This window comes from Moschus berezovskii, chromosome 20, assembly GCF_049115385.1.
Source record: "Moschus berezovskii isolate FMDL1 chromosome 20, NW_MosBer_1.0, whole genome shotgun sequence".
Lineage (NCBI taxonomy): Eukaryota > Metazoa > Chordata > Mammalia > Artiodactyla > Moschidae > Moschus > Moschus berezovskii.
Window position 1 is genome coordinate 23,671,336 of NC_142479.1, and position 12,195 is coordinate 23,683,530.

The window sequence follows — 12,195 nt, forward strand, 5'->3', positions numbered from 1 at the left end:
GAGTTGGCTTGACCTAAATTTTGCTTTGCTGAATGGGGACAACGGAAAGGTAACAGGTGCGAGAGATGTGATGATGTCAGAGAGAAAGCAATTTAGTCAGTTATTTTTGAGCTGGACTTGCAAATCCCACATGTGATCTAATTATTCATAGACTACTTGGTCAGCAGCCAACCTGGAGGACAGAGCCAACACCTGCCTCATAGTTCACCATGTTTTAAAATGGATCTTCTCCGACTTTTATAATGCATGGTGAAAGTGAAAGTGTTAGTCCCTCAATTGTGTCTGACTCTTTATGACTTTATTGACTGTAACCCGCCAGGCTCCTCTGTCCATGAAATCCTCCAGGCAAGAATACTGGAGTGGGTTGCCATTTCCTTCTCCAGGGGCTCTTTCTCAACCAGGGAACAAACCCGGGTCTCCCACATGCCAGGCAGACTTCGCCGTCTGAGCCACCAGGGAAGCCCCATGCACGGAGATCTTGTCCAAATGCAGGTGCTGAGTCAGCAGGGTTCAGTGGGGCCTGAGATTCTGCATTTCTAATCAGCTTCCAGATAGAGATGTTGCTGCTGGTTCACATACCACTCTTGGAAGAGTAAGGTTTTGGAAGGTTTCGCTTTACTTTGGGGGAGAGCTGTTTTGCACTATGGTGCAGCTTACCAGTGGAATGCTGGAGCTGGCTGACTGTTACACTTTCAGGAATTCTACTAGATGACTGACATCATGTTGACAGCCTGAAACTGGCTGTAATGGGAGCTTCTGTGCTATGGAAATGCCCAAATGCTATAAATCAGGACTTTGCTGCTTCCCTCTGCAGAGCTGGCTGTTAAACACTTACCAGCACATCACTGGCTAAATCTGTATAACAGTGAAACATGGATACAGTGGGCTTCAGCGTCAGGGGTCATGAAAGCGTGTGCCATTCACACCTTGATAAAGAGGCCACCTGTCCCGGATGTACACTAAACAAAGAAGCTGCTGGAGGCATTAGAGGAACTGATCCTCTCTGCCGCCTCAGAGTAACCAACAGAGGCAGACGCCTGGGTCACCCTATCCTCCCCCCAGAGAAGTAGGCTGTGGAAAGAGCAGGGACCAGGAGGCTCCTTTGAGCAAAGGGTGACTTGCAGGAAATTCTCAGCCGCATCACACTGTACCTCCCTGGCTATCCCTGGGCAGCAGGCTGACTCTGCTGTGGGTGTGTCAGTCTGCCCTTTCTAGGACCCATGGCTGCTCTGCTAGGCTGATGCTTTATCTGGAGTTGCGAAATGTGAAGACAGAAACTTAACAAAGGCAGAGGGGAACAGGTTAACTTCCACGATATCTGCTGTACTTAGTGACCTTTAATATCAAGACAGAGATGGGACTTCCCTGGCGGGCCAGTGGTTAAGACTTTGCGTTCTAATGCAGGAAGTGAGGGGTTTGACCCCTGGTCAGGGAGCTGGGATCCCACATATCTCAAGGCCAAAATACCAAAACATAGAAGAGAAGCAGTGTTATAAGAAATTCAATAAGGACTTAAAAAATGGTCCACGTCAAAAATAAAAAATCTGAAAAAAAAAAAAACCAAGGCAGAGTTATATATATACGTGTGTGTGTACACACACACATACACACACACATGTCAAAGTAAACCAAATGAAACCCATTTGGTGATAGTTTGGGGAGGAAAATGAAATCCCTCAGCTCTCAAAGGGCGTCTCCTATTTTCTGACCTGTGGGTCAGGCAGTTTTAATTTCCTCTTTCCCTCTCTCTCTTTTTTTAATTTCATGAACCCGCTTAAGGCCACAAAGACTCCTGAATCCCTCAGCTGTCCGGCAGATGAACCGCTGCCAGCTTCTCTCAGGTTACTAATGGTCTGTGCCAGGCTGAAGCTCCCCAGCTCGGCCTGAGCGCGCCTTCCCGTCTGACTGCTGGATGATACGGCCGGGCTCTCCGGGGCTTCCGAGGAAGGCGGCCATGCGGAGGGCTGACCATGAGCTGCTCCGGCCCTGGAAGAGCAGCTCCTGGGCATGTGTCCGGTGCCTGCTGGTGTGAGCGGGGCTGGATGGGGCCCCAGGGGTGCAGGGGAAAGCTGGGCTGCAAGCGAGGCTCATGAAGGAAAAGCTTTTCTTCCTGTCGGCCAGCTTCTGAGCAAAATGGGGTTAGTAAGTGTTAGTCCCTCAGTCGTGTCTGACTCTGCAATTCCATGGACAGGAGCCCACCAGGCTCCTCTGCCCATGGGATTCTCCAGGCAAGAATATGGAGTGGGTAGCAATTCCCTCTTCCAGGGGACCCTCCCGACCCAGGGATCAAACCCGGGTCTCCTGTATTACAGGCGTATTCTTTACCATCTGAGCCACCAGGGAAGCCAAATGGGGTTCAAGTCCCCTGATAATGGCTCTGCTCCTCATCTCCAGGTCCAGGTGGGAGAACAATGGTGTGATGACCTGCCATTCACAAGTCGGAGGGTTTCACAAGGAGGGCTGAGAGGTGGTGTGCCTGTGTGTGTGGGAGTCAAGGGGGTAGAACATGGTGGGTTGCAGCTTCCAAGGCCTGCATCTTCCTTTCCAGGGAAGAAGGAGGCATGGAGCGGGGGGTGGCTGGGTGGGGAGTGATTGGTCCTCAGAGAGGTGGTCTCCCGTGGCTGGATAAGGTACCTCTCCATCTCCAGCCAACTCCCTCTCTTGCCAGTTATCCCACGAGCGCTGTGGGCAGGCGTGAAGCTAGTGCTGTGGAGACAGAGTTGAGGACAACGTGTCTCTATCCTCTTAGGACAGAAACAGAGGAACTGAATGGGATAAGAAGAGAGGGAAAGCTTAACCGCTAAACCCAAAGGTCTAAACGACCCAGAGGCTCCGCAGGGAATCGGGACTGCGCGGTAACGTCAGGCGTTCTGAGCTCTGCCAAAAGCGCTTTGACTCTCAGTCTTGCTGGCCCTGCTTCCTGCCCCAGGCATGTCCGTTATTCCTCCCTGGGACACTCTCTCCAAGAAGGAGCACGGAGCGGGGATGAGTGGTTCACGGTAAAGGACAACAGGCTTGAGAGGACTCAGGCAGGCAAGAGCAGGAACACCTGCAGCCAGGATCTGAGGATCTGTGCTCCACCCCCTGGTGACCTCAGAACACCTAGAAGATGCCTGTTGGGTGGTCCTCCTTGGATATAAACGCTGAGCTAGAGCCCTCACTAACAACACAGATGTCTAGGAGGAGCTTTAGAAAAAAGGAGAAGCAGGCTGCATTGTAATTCTGTAGAGATGGAAGGGTTATGGCCTTTCCTAAGTGCATATGTGTGTGTGTGTGTTGCTTATAGCTGCTTGCCTGGGGCAGGGCTCACCCAATCATCTAAGGATGCAAGAAACTGCCCTAGCCCCCAACTGCTGGACTCAGTGGCAGACAACAGTACCATGGCCAAAGGCAGCATAAGAAAAGCTGTCTGGAGGGAGTGGGGGCTGGGGCGGGGGTCACACCAACCCTGCCGGCTTCATCCTTGCCCCTCAGGGTTTGCAGGGCCCACTGACACTCGCCAATCTATAAAGCCTGCAGCAGGACAGAGGAAGGTGCGCTGCCTTAGCATTCGTCGCCCAAGGGCTGCTGAAACCTTAGGGGTTCAAGGCGGTCCCTTCCCCTGGAGAAGGTTGTCCTTCAGGGCACCGCCTGTACAACACAGCGGTGGAACCACAGCAAGTCTGTAGGCATCAGTCCATGGAGCAGGGGTCGGTTCCATGAGAACTCCCCTCTGCACCGGGTTTCCCAATACCAGAAGCTTCCAGAATGGATGGCAACCAGAGCATTAACTAGAGAAACACGGGGGTTTAAGACAAACACACGCACCCTCTCCCAGCAGAGAAGCTCCACACCCACAGGCGCCGCTCACGACCAAGTCGGGCTAGGAGTGCGAGGCCACCTTTACCTGTTCCGGGTCCCACCACGTCCCGGCTCGGGGACTCAGCCATGGCGTCGGCCAGCCGCTCCCGCAGGCCCTCCTCCGTGTGCTCCATGGAGGCCATGTGCCGCAGCCCAAAGCCCTCTGGCCAGCTCCCGCACACCTCCAGCAGGGTCACGCTCCGGTCGAAGGTACCTGCAGCACACATGGGGACATCCGACCTGAGTCACCTTGCAGAGGGCAGGCTGTTCTCGGCGCTGGCCCACTGTCACCTCCCCACCCCCGCCTGGGGCCTGTTTCAGCCTTTCCTGAGGCTGGGGGAAGGAACACCACGAAACACGGATGTGCGGGGCCAAATGAGACAGCTCATGCCACCAGCTCAGGGCATGGAGGCCTCCACAGTGTGGGGCTAGGAGTTTTTGAACTGTTTTCTTTTTTTTTCCTATTGAGTGGCTTGTAAGATCTTTATTCCCTGACCAGGGATTGAACCTGGGCCCTCAGCAGTGAAAACATAAAAAAGAGTCCTAACCACTGAACAGCCAGGGAGTTCCCTGAACTGTTTTCGGACGACCTACAGGGTTCCTTTGAAGTCTTCAGGGACTACTTCAGGCTGGAGGTCAAGGGCAGCGGAATCCTTGCCCAGGTTCAAGCGAAACTCCCCTACTTGACTCTGTTAATGCAACAGGGCTTCCCCTAAAGCTTCATTTTTAAAAGGGCTTACCGAGTTCACATTAAAAGAAAAAATGCTTTCAAAGTGACTATAGCCTCTAACCTAAACCAAACGTCCTCATTTTACATCTGAAGCTCAGAAAAGTTACGTCCAGAGATCCAACAGCAGGTTTGTGGGTCGGTTTGGTTCAAGGACTTGGATGCCCTGAGAGCTCAGTCTACACTGCATTCTCCTCCACTGCACAGAGTTCCCCAGGACATGCGCGTCACGGGGGCACCATCTGGGGGGAGGGCAGCAGGAGGGCTGGGTGACAGCATCTTCTACAAAGATCTTTCCTGCATCGGAAGCTGCATCCCATTTCCAAAGAGTACACGGTGCTCTGCTGAACGCCAAGCTTAGACTTTACATGCAAGATCACTTCAAAGGCTACCTTTAAATGATTCGACTTTATTATACAGCAAGTCTTCTGTGAAAGCTTATTTCAGCCACTCTCTCTTGGAAGGAGATTACAGTCATGCTCTGTTACTTTAAGCACATACCCTTTCCCCAGTGATTAGGTAACTGAATCCACCACATTATTTGGCTTGGTTCCTACCAGCACCAGGAAGATGGGGAAAAAATGCAAATGCCAATGTTTCCCAAAGTTAAAAGTACACCAACACACACTCTTTTTATCGGGCCTTGCTTCTCCTCTTTGATCAGCCGTCAGAAACTATCTTCCCTCGGCAGTCTGGACTGGGCAGCGTCAGCGCACACTCTCTGCCAATGACAGGTGGTAATAGAGAGGGTGCGAGCCCCAGCCCCGGCAGGCGGCCCTGCCTCTGATAACGGCCCAAGCATCGAGGTGATAACCATTCGTAAACACTCCGACAGCCGGTGACTCCATACATCAGCAAAGAGGGCCAGATAATCCTGGGCTCTCCTGACCAGACAAAGGCCCTTGGCCAGTCCGCTGGGATTTCTATGTGTGGCTGGGGTCACTCCTGGCTCCTGAATGTCATCAGCCAAGTTTGGCTTTGATTTATCTCTTGCCTAATTGGAGGGTGGATTCCTGGTGCCAGAGGAATGGGCAGCGTCTATAAATGCATCTCCCCAGGAAGAGGCCCACCTCGGCTGGGGGTTGCTGGGGATCAGCTTGCTAGGTGGGACCCGGGAACGGGGACCTGCCCCGTACCTCGTCCTCTCTCCATCGGGCAGGGTCAGGTGATGGGCCTGGGGAGCCAGGCGCCAGGCGGTGGGGCTGGAGTGCTCAGAGTGTCAGCCCTCCAGAGGCCTGGGCTGTGCTCGTCTTGCCCTGGAGCCCACATTCAGTATCAGCATCAACCACGACTCAAAGGTGCCCAGTGCCCAAGGACACACAAGGACCGATGACACCCAGCGGACTGCTGATTCCACTGTCCACTCACTAAGCGGGGAGAGGCAGGCCCCTGCGTGTCCCTTTTCCATTTCTGAAGTGGAGCTAATAACACTTTGCCCTGTGTCAAAGGAGGGGAGAGATTAAGTGAGGTTCCTGCCAGCTCTCCTCCAGCACCGACCCACTCTTAGTTGACAAGATCAAGAGCTATAGCACCAGTGTTTCTCTGAAGGGTCTGCCTGGGACGTCTATGCCTAGTAATTTACAGAAGAGGAGATTAACAATAATACATGGGCACACTCCTCTTCCCTGTGTACTCAGGGCTAAGGCAGCATCTTCTTCTTCTTCTTTTTTTTTAATGGACAGAGATGTCCCAGAGCCTGGGAAAGGAAAGAGAATCATTGCTCCTTTTCTCACTTTGCAAGAGCATGGTTCCTGCCTTGAGAAAGGTGATCAGTTAAGGTTTGTACAGACTGTGTTCGGAAGTCAGGGCAGGTAAGCTGAGAGCAGGACCTGGATGAATATCAGAAGCCAAATCAAGAAGACAACAAACAATGCCGCAAGATGTTATAGCAAAAAAACATGCAGGACAGAGGCCGTGACAGAGGGTAAAGGCCAGAGGAGTCTGTAATATTTTAAGGGACAAAGTGACAGGATACAGGAGAAAAAGATCAGGAGTTAGTGTTACGGTGGAGAATGGAAGCAGAAATATAGACTTCAACACAGATGAGCTGTATGTGTACTGGCTCTGGGCAAGCCGATTATCTTTCTGGGCCTCTGATTCCTCATCCATAAAAGTGGAAAACCAATACAGTCTCACAGGGGTGTTGCAGTGTGTGTGTTAGATAAATGGCATATGTGAGTTCTCTGCACATAAGGGGCATGCTCCTGTATATGTTAGTAATAACAAGTTACAGCACGTAAAGCATCATCACAGACGGTGACTATCAGCACCATCCTGAGAGGCGGGACGGGTACCACTCCAGCATACGGAAGAGGAGCTGAAAGCGCAGAGAGATTCAGGGGCAGGCTCAGGGTCTCTGAGTGACAGATCTGGGACACAGGCCGCTAGTCCTCAGCTAGGAGCTCATTCTATCAGCTGCATCTGCCCTGGAGGACTGTTCTAGGGAGAAATCACCCCTGTCTTTCTTACCTTGTTCTGGGAACTCCTGTCGCCTTTAAAACATGCTTCCCATTCCCAACTTGCCCAGGTTTCTTGGAGTATCATGATTAAAGCTATGACAAACCTAGACAGTGTATTAAAAAGCAGAGACATCACTTTGCTGACAAAGGTCCGTCTAATCAAAGCTATGGTTTTCCCAGTAGTCATGTACAGAAGTGAGAGTTGGACCATAAAGAAGGCTGGGTGCCAAAGAATTGATTCCTCCAAACTGTGGTGCTGGAGAAGACTTGAGAGTCAATCCAGTGACTCCTAAAGGAAATCGACCCTGAATGTTCATTGGAAGGACTGATGCTGAAACTGAAGCTCCAATACTTTGGCCACTTGATGGGAAGAGCCGACTCATTGGAAAAGACCCTGATGCTGGGAAAGATTGAAGGCAGGAGGAGAAGGGGACGACAGAGGATGAGGTGGTTGGATGGTATCATCGACTCAATGGACATGAATTTGAGCAAACACTAGGAGATGGTGAAGGTCAGGGAGGCCTGATGTGCTGCAGTCCATGGGGTCACAAAGAATCAGACACGACTGAGTGACTGAACAACAAACAAATCATCATTATGCTGAGGAGCCATTCTGTCTGTTGGATGGCACATAGGAGATAAGAAAAATTGATAGGAGATCCAATCTGCTCTCTCTTAGCAGGGGCGCTGTGAGGAAGCAGGGGGTAGGAGGCTGGGGATACAAAAGGGAAGTGAAGTATTATTCACTCAGCCGTGTCTGACTCTGTGTGACCCCATGGACTGTAGCCCCATGGACTGTAGGCTCCTCTGTCCATGGAATTTTTCAGGCAAGAATACTGGAGTGGGTAGCCATTTCCTTCTCCAGAGGATCTTACCAACCCAGGTCTCCCACACTGCAGGCAGATTCTTTACCAGTTGAGCCACCAGGGAAGCCCCTTCCCAAGCAAGTGTTCAGCAAAGGAGCACCCAATCATTTCTACTGTCCCAAGAGGCCACAGAGAGGATGTACTTAGTGGTCCTGCTTAGAGAGTGAGAAGTCCCAGCAGAGGCTCAGCAATGCCCCTTCCTGCCCATCCTTCCACCCCTCCTGTGCAGATGAGGGCAGCAAAGGAGCTCACGAGGTCTCCTCGTCCTGGAGCGAGAGAAGGGCTGCAGGTGTGTGCGTGCGTCAGCAGGCGCTGGGGCGAGAGGCCAAGCCCTGGGGAGGGTGAGGTCACCTCTGGGCTCTTAGGCAACTGCATATCTTGTCAACGTGGTTGACGCTGCCATCATTCATCTGGCCAGCCCACAGACACTCCATCAGATGGGCTGGCCCTTCGAGCCCCATTACGGGGGGAAGGGTCAGTTTCAAGGGGGAGAAGACACTTAGTGCAGGCTGCTTGCAAAGCACAAAATACATGTACTTAGCAACTCAGATCTTTAGCTGAAGCAACACTCTGCTGTTTACCAAGCCCTCTCACGATTATTTTGGTGAACTCACACGTTCATCAAATATGGATTAGTGTCCACTGTGATAGGAGAAAAGCACCGTGCTGAGGGGTGGGGAGATAAAGTGAGCCCCCTCCCCTCAAAAAGGCCCACAAAGCTCGGGGAAGCAGCTGTGATCACCATTTCACAGATCTGCATTTTACTGAGATTGACAGTGGTAAGACAACTGAAAGTCACAGGTCCTGAGAGTGACGGTCTTCCCTGATCCTTCCTGGGAGCCCCTTCCTTCAGGCCCACCTCCCACCCTACTTTTCCTGGAATATACTTTGTAAGATTCAGTTTAAGTCCCACTGGTGCAACGAAGTCTTGTTATAATGATAATCGAAGTTATCAGGAGCGCTCTTCCACGAAGTTTGATTGTCTACAAAGTTCTTTACCTGTTGAGGTGAAGCTGGTGAAAGCAATGAAATTACCACCCCCGAAATGTGTGTGTTGGCAAACATGAAATGATACAGGCCACGTTGGGGTACTGATGGATGCCTCTGAAGCCCGTCCTCAGATTCCCAGGTTAATGAGATCGGTTTCATGGCGTCTTTCCCACGCTGCCTGACACGATTCACACGAACTGCTCTTCAACCTAGTTTAGAAGCCGCTTGAGGGCATGGATTCCACCAGAAGCCACAAGTCTGTAATAAGCACTGGGCTTTGTGTATTGCGCTTGCTCAGAACATGTTTATTGACTGATTACAACCATCTGAGAAATTTGACAGTTGCTCTGGAGTCAATATACCCTTTGGGCGTATTGTCCCAGAGATTATACCTCTAGGGCCAGCATGGTGAGGAGGAGAGATGGACGTGGGCAGAAAAAGAAGCTAAATTAGAGGAAGGAAAAAGCTAAGTAAGTGAGCAGAAAATGCTGCAATATCAATTCCTACTATCTTCTGTGCACTTATTTTAGAGCCGAGATTCTAGGAACTGGAAGAATCAAAACAGTCTGCCTTGGATGATAACAGAGAGTCGGGCTCGTACAGGTGAGCTTCCTGAATCCTTCATCCCAAATGGGCATCCTGTGTTATACTGTGGAGAAACAGGTCAGGTTCTTGGGTTTCACACGCCCATTAACGGCCTGCCAATGACAGCTGGAGAGCCAGCAAGGTCCTAGGAGGCTGGGGCACACGTTCTCTGTCCTCTGTGCACCGCTGTCAAGGGGTAGGGAAGACCAGTGCGGGAGGCAGCATGCGGGAGCTAGGATGTCCTTGGAGCTGACAGTGTATAATCGCACCCTTGCTGTTTAGGAGACTATGGCTCAGCCTCCGCTTTGGACTTTCATGAGAGCCTGCTTATCTGATTTCCAGCCACTGGGGAGGCCTGGTACCAAGAGTAAAACTTGTCATTAAACAATGCTCTTCAAGGCACAAGCCCTCGGGATGAGAGCGCGTGATGATCATGACATCCATGATAACTCAGAGATGATCCCAGCCATGATGAGACCAGCCATTGGAGAGTCTCCCCGCCTGCTCTCCAAACTAGCCCATCAAACTGAGCTCCAGACTGGTGCTTTCTCTAGGCGACAGGTGCTTTCACATAAGCACGGGGTGCGGATATGAGCTTCCTGGTTATTAGGTGTGGCTGCGGGCATGTTTCACTATGTCAGCATGTGCTATGCCATGGCTAACAGACATGGGGAAGGGAGGCTGAGGGCAGAGGAGGACCCCACCTGCCCCTCTCAATCCTTCAGGTCACTTCCCAAGACAGCTGTAACCCACATCCACCGACGGAGTGCAGAGCAATCTTGTAGGACTCAGATTATCAAATGTTCACCAAACTTGTGGCCGGGTACTACCTTTGTTCCATGGTCATCCATTTGGCTGTGAGGTTCAGATTTGGGAGTTAAGTCATTTTTAAAGGCTCTACTTCTCGGGTTCAGAAGTGAACTTAGGAAGAGAAGGGAGAGGTACCAACAAAGCACAGAAACACCTAGGCTGATGCTGGAAGCCAGGGGGTGCGTCCAGATGTGCTGACCTCACACCTGTCCTCACGGGCCCTCAGGGCCACGAGCAGGAAGGGACTATTCACTGCTCATCAGAGGTCTGTGAACAGCCGGCTGTGAGGGGCCAACATGTCAAAGGCGCCTGAGCCAGGGAAGAGGAGTTCAACAGTAACCAAGACACCAAGAATTTCTTTGTAATATAAAACTGAGGTGTTAAAAGCAACAATACAAATGAACTTATTTACAAAACAGAAACACACACACAGACTTAGAGAAGGAACTTATGGTTGCCAGGGGGTATGGGTGGTGGGAAGGGATAATTAGGAAGCTTGGGATGGACATGTACACAATGCTATATTTGAAATGGATAGCCAACAAGGTCCTGCTGTATAGCACAGGGAACTCTGTTCAATGCTATGTGGCGGTCTGGATGGGAGGGGAGTTTGGGGAGAATGGACACATGTACACGTATGGCTGAGTCCCTCTGCTGTCCACCTGAAACTATCACAACATTATTAATCTGCTATACTCCAATATAAAATAAAAAGTTTTAAAATAAACAGGTAAATAAATTAGTGAATAGGAAAAAAATAGTCATTTTGACAACTACTCGCCCAACTGCAATGTTTGATCACAACTTTAAAAGCTTATAATATAGATGACAAATCCAGACACGCAGGCTGTAACTGGAATTCTCCCATTAGCTTTTCTGCTTACTCGAGGCCTTAGTTTCCCCACTTACCACATGGAGAATAAACAGGTGACTCTCATTTCAGGGGTCTGCTAATATCTTCAATGTAATGCCTAGTAACACACTAACAGAGTAATGATGAGATGATGTCTGAGGTGCCCAGGGCATCCAGAGCACCAAATTTCACTTTCTGTGAAAAACTGAAAGTGAAAGTTGCTCAGCCGTGTCCGACTCTGTGACCCCGTGGACTATACTGTCCATGGACTTCTCCAGGTCAGAATACTAGAGTGGGTAGCCTATCCCTTCTCCAGCGGATCTTCCCAACCCAGGAATTGAACTGGGGTCTCTTGCATTGCAGGTGGATTCTTTACCAGCTCAGCTACCAGGGAAGCCCTCATTTTCTGTGAATCAGTTCCATTAATCAAACAACCACCCCTGTAAAGCAGTCTTGCCTGGAAGAAGCAAGGAAGGATTCTCCCACGGAAACTTTGGTGGGAGAGCAATGCTGCCAACACCTTGATTTTGAACTTCTGGCCCCAAAAATATGAAAGAATAAATTTGTGTTGTTTTAACTCACCAAATTTGTAGTAATTTGTTATGGCAGACTTAGGATAATAATACACATATAAAACAGGGAAATGAATATCTGCCTTCCAGGGCTGCCATTAGCATCTGACCAGGTAGCACACGAAAGGCCTTCCCTGGTGGTCCAGAGGTTAGAATGTGCCTGCCAACGCAGGGGACACAGGTTCAATCCTTGGCCCTGGTTGATCCCACATGCCAAGGAGCAACTAAGCTTCTGAGCAACATCACTACTGAGCCTATGCTCTAGAGCCTGAAAGCTGCAACAGGAGAAGCCACTGCGATGAGAAACCTGTATACCGCCAGGAGACAAAGCTGAGCAACGAAGACCCAGTGCGGCCAGAAATAAATAAATGTGGACAGTACACGAAAGAGTGCTTTGTATAACTGCAAAGGGCCACCGGGCCACTCCAACACAGCGGACGACCCGGGGGCTGTGTGAGCAGCTCTTCTGAAGGACAGTGGGATCTGTGAAAGG

General features: G+C 50.7%; 1 protein-coding gene across 9 annotated transcripts in view; it reads right to left on the reverse strand.

Moving 5' to 3' along the window:
* Positions 1-12,195, reverse strand: part of BCAS3 (BCAS3 microtubule associated cell migration factor) — a 600,416-nt gene that overhangs the window by 19,177 nt on the left and 569,044 nt on the right. For all 9 annotated transcript variants that reach the window (XM_055400120.2, XM_088828643.1, XM_088828641.1 and 6 more), the window contains one exon: positions 3,887-4,054. In XM_055400120.2, coding sequence (XP_055256095.2) covers positions 3,887-4,054 — 168 coding nt within the window. The remainder of the gene's footprint in view (positions 1-3,886; positions 4,055-12,195) is intronic.